Here is a 13,765-nt window from a genome sequence, read left to right as displayed (position 1 = left end):
CACTCCCCTATACACATTCAACTTGTTTTTCCCCTATTTTTTTCCCATGGCTATGCAGGTTCACACTTCTCAGGGGAAACGGAGTGTAATCCAACAGCTGTGCAACAAAGCTAGTTTTCATCCGTAAAAAAAATTCTCTATTAATCCCTCGGTTCGCATGCTGCCCGACGCGCTGCTCAGCAGGTGATCCCTTCCACTAAACCCCAGAAATGATTCAGGCTATTTTCAGTCTCTCAGAGGCTTTTTTCTCCTCTTTCTCTGAACACAGATGGAAACAGAGATTATTAATTGGAGAGAGCACCGTATCAGCTGATCAAATGAGCCAATCCCTGGTCAGAATCAGGTGATCTTCACTCCAGAGTCGCCGACGATGAGCCGGGACATGGAGGGATGGACCTGAGGGAGACAAACCCATAAAGTGATTAGTATAATACTTTAGAGAAGGGAACTAAACATAGGTCTCAGAAGTGTATAATGTGATTATTAATATACCAAAGAAAACATGAAAGATAAACACAGAAGTCTCACAGCTTTTGTTGCACTGAAGTGATAGGCCATCAGCAAGGGTTTAATATAATACAGGCAAAATACAGAGGGTAACATCGTACCAAAGACAATCCACCAGTTCAGTACTATAAGATGTGGAGTGGATTTACATGCACTTACGAGCTGGGATTGTTAGTGAAAAGACTTAAAAAGAAAAGCTTTTGAAATCAGATAAAAAATCTTAGTAACTGCTTTTATCTTCACTGTACACACTCCCTCCAGCCCTCCCCACTCCATCGCTCTCTCTACCTGTGCCTGCAGCGGGCCGTAGGGCACCATTTCCCCGTCCACAGTGAGTGTTCCTCGTGGGGAGAGGGGCTGCAGCCTGAAGGCCCTGGCTGGGACATGGCTCACATACGGGGAGCTGAGAGACAGGTGAGCCCCCCTCTCCATGGCCAGGAACAGACGGAGCAGGGTGGCTCTGGAGATCCCTGCCCGCACAAACGTCAGGTGGATCAGCCCGTCATCAAACTTGGCTTGGGGGGCGGCGTGGAGGTCTGCCCCAAGATGGGACTGGTAGATGGCCAGCACAAGCACAAAGTCCCCCTCGATGGTCACCCAGTCCCGGGTGGGCAAGGGCTGGTCCAAGGGGGGCAGGAGGTCATCCCTGGGGGGGTTGAAGGGGAGGGAGATGGGGGGGCGGTTCTTGAGGGGCCCGGCAGGCTCGGCAATGTCAAAGGTAAAGGAGGGGGAGGGGGACTGGAGAGACGGGGAAGGGGAGGTGGAGTTGGGGGTGTTGGGGCGCGGAGCGAGGTAGGAGGAAGAGTGGGGGGAGGCGCAGGAGGGGGAGGAAGGGGGCGTGGGAGAGAGGGAGAGGGACAGGGAGGGGAGTTTGGGGGGTAGGGAGTTGGAGTGAGGGTGGTGGAGGAGGGATAAGGGTCTGGGGCGGGATGCGTTCTGGTCCAGCGTTTTGGGCTTGACGGAGAAAGGAGAGTGTCTGAAGGGAGAGGATATGGTGAGGGCTCTCTCCCGGGCAATGTCCAGCGGGTAGGCTTCTTTCTGGAAGTATGTCCCGTTCAGATCCATCTCTTCTGCCCTGTACGAGGCTCCAGACACAGGGTCAGCCTCCTGGCTGAGGGGCTGGCTAAAGAAGGCATTTGCTATCTGGCTGGAGGGGGCAGAGTTCTTCCTTACAGCCTGTCTGGTCTGCTGGAGGTTGTCTGGGTACGAATAACACCCCTCTGGGTCCTCATTGGCCTCTCGCCCTACGTCCACCACGTACCCCTCTCCTACCTCCTTCGCTTCCATCACCCCATCCATCGAGCCGCTGCAGCCTTCCCCATCCCTCACTCTCTCCTCTTCCTCCATCTCCCCTGAGTCCTGCTCTATCTTTCCGTCTTCTCTTTCCTCACCTTGCCTTTCTTCTATGTTCCCCGTCATCCCATCCTCCCTTCCCATCCTGCAATCTTCCCTTTCGTTTGACTCCGAACTTGTCCCTGACCTCTCCGCCTCTCCCTCCTTCCCCACCTCCCTCTCCATCTCTCTCTCTCTATCCTCTGCCAAGCTACTCGCCCTGACCACCCCCGTTCCCCCTCCCCTGGCCCTCTCCCTCCTTCTCTCCCTCTGCCTCTCCATCTCTCTCTCCCTCTCTGTGTCTACCCTCCTCAGACTCCTCTGTTCGCTGAGGCCCATGTCAGAGCTGGTGCGGTGAATGGGGGTGCGGCAGAAGCCCTCCAGGCCCTCAGTGATGCTGCGGGACAGGGGTCTGCGCTGGGGCGGAGGGCTGGCGTCTGGGGATGTGGCAACTATGGAGGGGGGCAGGTAGGACAGACGGCCCTTATAGGAGCGCAGGGAGGCCAGGCGGACCAGAGTGCCCAGGGTGAACCGTGCCGAGCCCAGACCCCGGTACCTGCAACAGCACACCATTACAACATTTAGTTACCAGGGCAACACCAGAGAATAAACATGACTTATTCATTAGGAATAAGTGTGATTAAGGTAGTACAGTGAAAGATTGCATCTACTTAACTTAAGGACTTGGCTGAGCGACCGAAGGTAACCGCCCTGTCCCGTCCCCCTGGAAGCCTCTTCCCCAGAGCTAAAGAACCCAATCACGTTCTGCCCATGTCTTAGTTTACACACACATCCACCTTCCTTCACATTTCTCACTTTACTCACCCTCTCCTGAACCCTTCCTATCAACCATTTTGATGGACATGATGATGTAGCCTACGTCTCTGCCTCATATTTCTGAACAGCTGATATAAAACCTGCAGCTATTTGAACCAGCATTCCAAATATATATATATATATATATATATATATATATATATATATATATATATATATATATTGTATTCTAATTTAGGATGTAGGCGACAACTTTCTCTGTCTGTTGCATTGGGACAAAAACAAAATCTGTATTTAAACCACAAATGAAATTTCGCTTCTCAATGATCATGCAAGTACTGCACGATTTGACGATGACTGAAATTTGCCTGGGCAGCCGACCATTCAACTACTACTTTGACTGCCTGTCTGCCTTCTGCTTAGCCAATGCTTCCAATGATGATGGAAAAACACTGCCCATCAGTGTTCTGCTTGTGTTTGATACGGTGCAGCAGCAGAGGGAACAGAAAATAGAGAATCCCGCACATGTGCAGACGATTCGGTTGTTTAGCTATCGGGAAGAGGACTCCAGAGAATTCGGCACTGCAGCCACCCCATTAACTTAAACCCACCCACCTCTCACTCTCAATGTCCACGTCAGACACAAAGCCCCAGGCCACAGACAGGAAGGAGAACATCCTTCTGGGAAGACCCGGGTGGCCATTTTGAGAAGGGGCGGGGCTGGTTGTCACAGAGACCAAATCCATGGGCTTGACTCCGCCCCGGCAGAGCTGAAAGCAGCAGTTGATGAGGAGAGGCTCCCGAAGGCACATGTCATAACTGGGATGAAGAGAAAAGAAAGAGGGAAACAGTGGATGGAAGGGGGAGGAGGGGTGTAGAGAGGAGAGAGGGAGAGATGGATGGGAGGAATGGAAGATAATGAAGAAAGGGTGAGAATGTGGAGAAGGAGGAAAGATGGAGGGGGAGACGAATGGAAAATGCAGAGAAAGGGAGGGAGAGAGGAAAGGTGAGAGGAGGACATTAATACTGTGTAATATAAGTTAACATAATGTTTATGACTTACACAATCAGTGAATGTTATGTAGGTGGCCTAACAAACCATCATAAAAACAACACAAGAGATAAGGAGAGAGATGAAGGTACAGACTGTACTAAATTGACTGGACTCATTTATTGACGTGTCTTCCAGAGATAACGTCTAGAAATAACAAGACATGAAGAGGGAGGGAATGGGGGGCAGGAGAGAGGGAGGGAGGGAATGGAAGGCAGGAGAGAGAGGGAGGGATGGAATGGTGGGCAGGAGAGAGAGGGAGGGAGGGAATGGTGGGCAGGAGAGAGAGGAAGGGAGGGAATGGTGGGCAGGAGAGAGAGGGAGGGAGGGAATGTGAGGCAGGAGAGAGAGGGAGGGAGGGAATGTGAGGCAGGAGAGAGGGAGGGAGGGAATGGTAGGCAGGAGAGAGAGGGAGGGATGGAATGGTGGGCAGGAGAGAGAGGGAGGGAGGGAATGGGGGGTCAGGAGAGAGAGGGAGGGAGGGAATGGAAGGCAGGAGAGAGAGGGAGGGATGGAATGGTGGGCAGGATAGAGAGGGAGGGAGGGAATGGTGGGCAGGAGAGAGAGGAAGGGAGGGAATGGTGGGCAGGAGAGAGAGGGAGGGAGGGAATGTGAGGCAGGAGAGAGAGGGAGGGAGGGAATGTGAGGCAGGAGAGAGGGAGGGAGGGAATGGTAGGCAGGAGAGAGAGGGAGGGAGGGAATGTGAGGCAGGAGAGAGGGAGGGAGGGAATGGTGGGCAGGAGAGAGAGGAAGGGAGGGAATGGTGGGCAGGAGAGAGAGGGAGGGAGGGAATGTGAGGCAGGAGAGAGGGAGGGAGGGAGGGAATGTGAGGCAGGAGAGAGAGGGAGGGAGGGAATGGTGGGCAGGAGAGAGAGGGAGGGAGGGAATGGCTACCCAGTCTATTTGCACTGCCCCCCCACCCCATCCTTTTACGCTGCTGCTACTCTGTTAATTATTTATGCAGTCACTTTAACTCTACCCACATGTACATATTACTTCAACTACCTCAACTAGCCGGTGCCCCCACACATTGACTCTGCACCGGTACCCACCTGTATATATAGCCTCCCTACTGTTATTTTATTTTACTTCTGCTCTTTTTTTCTCAACACTTTTTTTGTTGTTTTATTTTTACTTTTTTGTTAAAAATAAATGCACTGTTGGTTAAGGGCTGTAAGAAAGCATTTCACTGTAATGTCTGCACCTGTTGTATTCGGCGCATGTGGCCAATAAAATTTGATTTGATTTGAATGGAGGCAGGAGAGAGAGGGAGGGAATGGTGGGCAGGAGAGAGAGGGAGGGAGGGAATGGTAGACAGGAGAGAGAGGGAGGGAGGGAGGGAATGGAGGGCAGGAGAGAGAGGGAGGGAGGGAATGGAGGGCAGGAGAGAGAGGGAGGGAGGGAATGGTAGGCAGGAGAGAGGGGGAGGGAGGGAGGGAATGTGAGGCAGGAGAGAGAGGGAGGGAGGGAATGGAGGGCAGGAGAGAGAGGGAGGGAATGGGAGTACTTTAATAAGGCCAATCGGCTGTACATCAAGAAACTGAAGTCTAAAGGTTGACCTTGATTAGAATTAAGGTTGGGCGATATTTGGGGAGACCTCTTCTACGATATGCTACTTCAAATATTGTGATATCCAATATAATAGTTTTGCGCCGTTACTGACTAGATCATTCCAGACTGTGCAAGTTTTGTCCTCATTTATAATATTGTAGTCACGCACTCATTAAATCATCTTAGTATGGCAAAAAAAAAAGTCTTAGTTTATATATTTAGACTTCATTTTCAACATATTGATACAGCCTAACTGATAAGACCGCACCGTTTTTATTTTTTAAAGTTCAAATACAGAAGTTTTGCACATCACGATATACCTACCACCCTAATTAGAATGCACACCTTTTATTACCAATGAAAACTACTGTGGGTGTGTGTGTGACTGTAAGGGTGTGTGTTTATCAACATCAGCATTGAGAAATGTATCGAGTGGTTGATGAATGAATTTGAGGCGGAGAGAAATGATTCATTCATTCCAGACACACCATGGGACCAGAGCCCTGAACTGGAATAACCTTTGTACTCATTTCAATGCTTCTACTAGTATCTCCAGCATTCTCACCATTGATCTAACAAGAAATCCTAGAATATTGCATGTTTAGGTTTGAATCAGTCTCATATCTCTGGATCAGCGTTTTGGTCAAGTCATTACATGTGTCACATAGCTGGTTGGATGTGTGTGTGTGACCCACCCTGCGTGGTGGTTGATGGAACCAGCCAGGGCATTTCCAGAGCCACAGGGCAGGATACCTACAGGGATCTTTATTGCTAGTTCCCAGTCTGGACGCTCCATCAAACCATTGATCACCTGGAGAGAGAAAAGCAGAGCAGAGTCAGACACACACACACCCCCACACACACACCCCCACACACACACCCCCACACACACACCCCCACACACACCCACCTCGTGCAGCAGGCCGTCTCCAGAGACGATGATGATGCCGTCCCACTGTGGCAGGGAGATCTCTTTGATCAACTCTCTGGCATGGTTCTGTCGCTCTGAGGAGAAGAGGAGACGTGTTGTTAGGAGGTTGTACCTGTGTGTGTGTGATACTTGCAGAGCTGATGTTCCGGTGTGTGTTACCTGTCTGTATCAGGTTGTAGCTGATGTTTGCCTCTCTGATCATTGGCAGGATGTGTGTCTGACACCATTGCATGGCCAGGCCCCTCCCACTGAAGGGGTTCACCAATAGCAGCAGCCTTCGGGGTCGGGGCAGTATACGTTTGCCGATTTCTGCGGGAAAGCAAACAATCATTAGAATCAAATGTATTGATTGTTCTATTAAAAATACAAGGCTTCATCTTCACAGTGTACAAGAGAACAACAAACGTAAGTGATAGCATAAAGCAGGGTCCTCCCAGTGAGAAAAGGGGTTGAGAGAAAATGATAGTGACTGTAAAAGGAGAAAGATGGAGGACATTGACAGAGGAAGATAGAGAAATGCAGACAGCAGGAAGGGAGTGAGGAGTTACAAAACGAAAAGAAAGGACACAGAGGGCAGATAGATGGATGAGAGGAGACGGGAGGAGGAGAGGAGACTGAAAAAGGTGTAAAGACAGCAAGGATGAAAGACTTAGGGAGGGAGGATGTACAGACAGACACTGAGGGTGTAGACTAATGCATAGAGACAGTGAGGAGAGAGAGGAAGGAGACAGAGAGAGATAATGAGAGAGGGAGAGTCAACACAAGAGGGAAAAAAGGGAATGTTGAAATGGATAATGGATGCTTTATGTAGGGATTGGAGTTCTTCCAGGTCTTCAAAGTGCTAAAAAGAGACAGCAATGTGAGAAACGGTGACAGATGAAAAAAGCAAAATGAAGGGAGAGTACGAGACAGAGGGACGGAGAGAGAGAGAGCATTTACTGTATATACAGTGCATTCGGAAAGTATTCAGACCTCTTGACTTTTTCCACATTTTGTTACGTTATATCCTTATTCTAAAATTGATTAAATAATTTTTCCCCTTCATCAATCTACACACAATATCCCATAATGACAAAGCAAAAACAGGCTAAGAAATTTTTGCAAATTTGAAGATAAAAACAACTGAAATATCATATTTACATAAGTATTCAGACCCTTTACTCAGTACTTTGTTGTAGCAACTTTGGCAGCAATTACAGCCTTGAGTCTTCTTGGGTATGACACTACAAGCTTGGCAGATCTGTATTTGGGGAGTTTCCCCCTTCTTCTCTGTAGATCCTCTCGAGCTCTGTCAGGTTGGATGGGAAGCGTTGCTGCACAGCTATTTTCAGGTCTCTCCAGAGATGTTAGATCGGGTTCAAGTCCGGGCCACTCAAGGACATGCAGAGACTTGTCCCGAAGCCACTCCTGTGTTGTCTTGGCTGTGTGCTTAGGGTTGTTGTCCTGTTGGAAGGTGAACCTTTGCCCCAGTCTGAGGTCCTGAGCGCTCTGGAGCAGGTTTACATCAAGGATCTCTCTGTATGTTACTCTGTTCATCTTTCCCTTGATCCTGACTAGTCTCCCAGTCCCTGCCGCTGAAAAACATCCCCACAGCATTATGCTGCCACAACCGTGCTTCACCGCAGGGATGGTGCAAGGTTTCCTCCAGACGTGACGCTTGGCATTCAGGCCAAAGAGTTAAATCTTGGTTTCATCAGACCAGAGAATCTTGTTTCTCATGGTCTGACTCCTTTAGGTGCCTTTTGGCAAACTCCAAGCGGGCTGTCATGTGCCTTTTACTGAGGAGTGGCTTCCGTCTGGTCACTCTACAATAAAGGCCTGATTGGTGGAGTGCTGCAGAGATGGTTGTCAATTCTGGAAGGTTCTCCCATCTCCACAGAGGAAATCTGGAGCTCTGTCAGAGTGACCATCGGGTTCTTGGTCACCTCCCTGATTCAAGGCCCTTCTCCCCCGATTGCTCAGTTTGGCCGGGCGGCCAGCTCTAGGAAGAGTCTTGGTGGTTCAAAACTTCTCCCATTTAAGAATGATGGAGGCCGCTGTGTTCTTGGGGACCTTCAATTCTGCAGTCATTTTTTGGTACCCTTCCCCAGATCTGTGCCTCGACACAATCCTGTCTCGGAGCTCTACGGACAATTCCTTCGACCTCATGGCTTGGTTTTGCTCTGACATGCACTGTCAACTGTGGGACCGTATATAGACAGGTGTGTGCCTTTCCAAATCATGTCCAATCAATTACATTTTGCCACAGGTGGACTCCAATCAAGTTGTAGAAACATCTCAAGGATGATCAATGGAAACAGGATGCATCTGAGCTGAATTTCGAGTCTCATAGCAAAGGGTCTGAATACTTACGTAAATAAGGTATTTCCGTTTTATTTTATACATTTGCAAAAAATTCTAAAAACCTATTTTCGCTTTGTCATTATGGGGTATTGTGTGTAGATTGATGAGGGAAATTTTAATTTAATCAAATTTAGAACAAGGATGTAATGTAACAAAATGTGGAAAAAGTCAAGGCGTCTGAATACTTTCCGATTGCACTGTAGATCGAAAGAACCACACAGGCCGTGGGTAAACAGTGGTGTTGCTATCTGGGCAGGGCGGGAGATAATGGGACGGGAGGGATGCTGTGTTGGTGAGGGGTGGGAGTTAGTGGTAAGGGAGGGATGCTGTGTTGGTTAGACGCTGAATGATACAGACTGTGTGTGCAGGACAGATAAGAGCAGAGACAGAGAGAGAAAGTAGAGGAAATTAAGTGTTAAAGGGATAACATAGCATACCCACACAGCCAAGGAAAATTAAATAACATGTTTCTTCACATACAGTACCAGTCAAAAGTTTGGACATACTTTACATGAACGAACCCTTAAACAATACATTATCCTTTTAATAGTCAGCATACCTAACTGAACATAAAATGCTGTATGTATGGCCTTATACAGTACAACAGTATTGGCCTATATCCATTCATTCCTTATCACATGTTCATTATACAGTTGTCTACGTCCATTATGCAGTAGCCTATATCTACCATGGTCAGAAATACACTGAACTAGCCTATATCTGTTAGAACATGCATTGCATTCATACAGTAGACTAGGCCTATATTAATCTGTATCCTCTGGCCTCCTACATCAAGAGGACCTCAGGTCACCCCATATGACTCCAGTTAACAATAACTAACCAACTCATTTATGGAAACAAACTTTATGGAGTGAATGGTGCTCTTAAAGTTAATTAACGCACAGCTAAAGTCTGTACACAGGACAGGAAGTAGTCGGTGCCAAATGCCATAACGAGTGCTGATTTGGCTTATGCTCTCTCATGGTGACACTTTGCCAGTCTTTATGATGGGCATTAGGGAATATCCGACTTTGATTCCAACAACTGGGATGTAACAATAACCTCAGAACCTCCACACATTGTGCCTGGACTGTAACATAGCATACAAACAGACAAGATAACTGATTAGTAGCTGTGTTAGTGGAACACACACACCTGTAGCACAAGTGCCACACTCACCCGTGTCAGCAGTGATGGCGACTCCCCTGAGCAGACATTGTATAGCAATGGACCACATCTCAGCCTCCACCCTGGCTTCAGCCAGGTATGCCCTCACCTGCCTCCTCCTGGACACCCCCTTCCTCCGCCTCCCTGGGGGATACCAGTATAGAACCAGCAAGGGGGGAGCGGGGGCGCGGGGACAGCTGCACCCTGCCAGCTCTGACAGGGGTAGTATTAGACGCGCCTCTTTACCAGGACGGGGGGCCAGGCGCTGGACGTGGATGTGGGAGGGGGTGAGGGTCAGGGCGTAGCTGGAGGTAGGAGAGGAGCTGGGGGAGGGAGAAGGGGACGACAGACCCCCAGGACCTCCAGGGCTGTTGGGGCAGCTGTTGTTGTTGCTGCTGCTGCCCGTGCCCCAGCCCCCGAACTGGCCGTAGAGTAGCACCTCAGCTGGGGATGGGATGGGGGGCTCTGGGGAACGCATCCTTAGTGTGGGGGGCTTGGCGGGTAGAGGACTTCAATCCCTCAGGTTTGGGAAGGTAAGGTATGTTTCCCGACAAGTGGACGGTGTGTGAGTGTTTCATGCAGTTGCCAGTTTGTTGGATGGAATAAGTCAGTTTAAATTCAGGTAGTGATACACGTTAGTTCATTTGCCCACTGATGGCCACCTTAAAGGAGAATCAAATGGAAGCACCTGTCCTCAGGATCTGTTAGGAAGACCAAAATATAACTATAGACCTGTAGGTCTGTCTCAAAAACTAAAACAGAAGTTATTTATCCCGGAAACCTCCTTAAAATCATTCTTCCACTTCAGTGCTTGAATTGCAGAGGCAACGCCACAAAAACACCTCTGAGTTTGACGTGTGAAACCATCTGCACTCAAAGGAGTATTGTATGATCTGAGAAAAATAACTCTCACTGGCCTTCAGATGGAGATTCTTCTCTTTAGTGTGTCAATCCAACAGAGGAACAGATACAAAATTAAAAACACCAGCCTTTACAATGCAAATGCCTGAAGACAACGATAGATCTTAGATCTGTCCATTCCAGATGATGTCTTGTCCTTAAATGCTATCAGATTCTAGATTTGTCCATTTCGGAATGATCGATAGACAAGGCTTGTAAACAAAAAATATTCACCCTTTCCAGTTTAAAATTAAAACAGAATATATATACACAAAGATTACAAAAATAGATATAACGCAAAGAAATGCTTAAATTACAGTTTGAAATATCTTAGTGTGGATATTTATCAATAAAGTGCAACTTAGAAAAGACGGCTACAAGTCAAACAAGAGTTTAAATAACAAATATATTAAAACGTAAAACAATCAATCATAAACTATGAATCAGACAAAAATGAACACACCTTGGTCTTGCAAGGAGGCTATAGCAATTTACTTAGCACTAGATTGCGGTGGAATATTGCGTGGTAAGTGCTGATGTCAAACGTCCCGGTCTTCCACAGATATGAGAGATATGTGGAGGCAGGAGAAAGGTGTGTCAAGGTAGAATATAAATATCACTCCTCAAGAGACAAGCAGGCTTTACAGTAGTGAGATAGCTACGCAATCATTGTCCAATTCCAAGTGTCACATTAATGAAAAATGCCACGTAATCATAGTTGTATTCCATCAAAGACAGAGATGGAAAACAAGAGAAAACAGAAAAAAACTCAAACAAAAATGTTACTAGATTGTGCCGGGGGGGTTATGTCATGGTAATGTCATTCCTTGAGTTCAAGGGTCCATTTTCATGTTCCTTCACATATATATGTATACCTATAGAGAAAAAACAGGGAGAGAAACACTGGTATTAGCAATCTATTAGCTTCCAATGTCTTCCAGCAGAAAATACTCAGTCTATATATTCAAGTGTTGAAGAGCATAAAGGAAGTGACTAGTATCAATTAAATTACCCATTAAACACAACTAATAGTTTGATGGTTGTAGCCATCAATTGTCCCATTAACAATCACCCATATTAGCTAACTTATTTAATTTCAAACTCCACATTTCTCTAGTGTAGGCTAGTACTTATCGTAATGAACAATATCAGTAAAATGCCTGCTATAAGTGATCGGTGTCGATAATTTTTCGGTTTATCATCCCAGCTCTAGTATCAATGGCACTCTACCCAAAAGTACCTTCATGTTTCATTGACAAAGACATGTGCAGTGCAGCAACACCTTGTAAGGGAGTCATTATGAAAACAATAGAACAGTAGAAAACTAGAAGGAAATTACTTTAAAATTAACTTTTCCAACAATCCAGCTGAGTGACAGACAGGCTTCCACACCATGTCCTCTCTCCACATGTCCTGCTTCTAACTTTAGAGTGGTGTGTATGCGTGTGTTTAACAGTCCGATACACTGTTTTATATTGTTCCAAAAGGTGAGTGACTCATTGGCCAATTGCAGAAGTGAAAGCAGGGCAGCAAACTCGTGAGAGATTGTGGTTTAAATTTGATTAGGCAAACTGTCTGTGTGCGTGCATTATCCCTATGTCCAGTATCCCTTGAAGTCATGCCCTGGCAGCTAAACCACACTGACTTAGAATCACACATCCCTGACATCTGTGCTCACTGATGAGACAACCTAATTTGGGGAAATGAACACTGGTTTATTACCGCTATGCCTGATGAAATTAACTGAGTTTGGTGACGGATGGTGTTTGTCCAGACAGTCTTAAGTCTTACTCTCTTTCACAATTTGTAACCAGCGGAAGTGTGATTCATAGACAGATTAGCCTACTAGACAGATTGCCCAGGACTGGCTTTGGCAGGCATAACTTGAAGCGACATCCACTATAGTTTACTCAGTCATCACCATTTTCTTCTTTACACTGTTACTAATGAAATAGTATGGACTGAAAACACAATGTGCTGGTTGTCACGTAGCCTGGAAAACCTTAATTCAAGGAAATAGTGCCTATCATATTCAGAGATCATAGACTATAAAACAAAATGGACCCATAAGAGGCTTTCCGTTGAGTATTAACTGCTATGTTCAGCCGAGAGTTTTTATCTAAGGTGCTGACACAATCAATACTTGGCAGATATGCAGCCTCTGATAAAAAAACGTAACTTGGTGCATTTGCTCGTGCCAATTATTACATCTTGTGTCCTTGAAATGCAGGGTGGCAGGTATTGCCCCTCTAATTTTGTCTTACAATGACCGTGCAGACTGGGCTCGGAACATTTAGGATCCATTTGGCAGTCTTGCACACATTGTTTAGCAATGGGGGATCCTTTCTCAGATGGCTAGCTAGCAGGATAGAGCGACAGACAAATAACTTTGGCTTAGAATGAAGCCATGTAGTTACAAGTTAGCAATATGACAAGCGTTAACTACAGTTAGCTAGCTAACGTTAGTTATGAATAGTAATCATTGCTCAGCACAGTCTACTCTGTGTTTAACTCTTGCTAACTATATGATAAGTTAGCGAGCTACTTCTGACGTTTCAAATGGTTATAGTTAGCCATGTTGATTGTGTTGACTGGTAGCTATCGCCAGGGAATACAGTATACAAACAAAAAGCAGTTACCGTTCGATTAGGGTAGCAGCCAGCAAGCTAGACAACTAAGAAATCCCAACTTGTTACAGTAGATAGCCAGCTAGCCAACAGTGCTGTGTCGAAAATCATGTCTTGCTTGCTATAACGCTATAAACGCAACTGGTTGTTTATCCTGGCTACAAACTAAGTCTACCCACAATATCTAACGTCAGTAGCGAGGCGTTAGCCGGCTGGCCATAATTTTAGTCAACTGAACTTCTCTAACGTTTGCTAGCTAAACAACTTGATATTTCACTAACGATGCGAGCAACAATATGCTGGCTAGCTAGCTAGGAAATAAAGTAGCTACCTAACGTTAGCTAGCTATCTGTTAATAGCTAATGAATACTCAAAATTGGTAAAGTAATAACCATGGAAATATTTACCCCCAACTGTATATATTGAAAAACTCAAAATTACCTCATTCTAGCTCCCCCTGCGACCAAGTCGCTTGCTTGCTCCGTAGGAAGGCTCTGTAGTTACCCTCCAGTAAGCGTGTATGAAACACTGGAGGGCTGGACAGTTTGAGCGGCGGGGAGGAAGTCCAATCGAGATAAG

At 46.7% G+C, this 13,765-nt stretch overlaps 1 protein-coding gene across 1 annotated transcript; it reads right to left on the bottom strand.

Moving 5' to 3' along the window:
- Positions 1-311: 311 nt before the first annotated feature.
- Positions 312-13,697, bottom strand: sphk2 (sphingosine kinase 2). Its single transcript, XM_084158322.1, has 8 exons — positions 13,628-13,697; positions 9,672-11,434; positions 6,309-6,458; positions 6,129-6,223; positions 5,914-6,029; positions 3,232-3,435; positions 796-2,395; positions 312-396 (listed from the first exon to the last, which is right to left on the bottom strand). Exons 2-8 carry the CDS (start codon positions 10,135-10,137, stop codon positions 340-342), a joined length of 2,688 nt encoding a protein of 895 aa, XP_084014448.1. The 5' UTR covers positions 10,138-11,434; positions 13,628-13,697; the 3' UTR covers positions 312-339.
- Between the last annotated feature and the right edge of the window lie 68 nt (positions 13,698-13,765).

This window comes from Coregonus lavaretus (genome assembly GCF_964263955.1).
Source record: "Coregonus lavaretus genome assembly, chromosome: 3".
Lineage (NCBI taxonomy): Eukaryota > Metazoa > Chordata > Actinopteri > Salmoniformes > Salmonidae > Coregonus > Coregonus lavaretus.
Note: the sequence above shows the minus strand (reverse complement) of the source record. Positions and strands in the feature narration are given on the sequence as shown.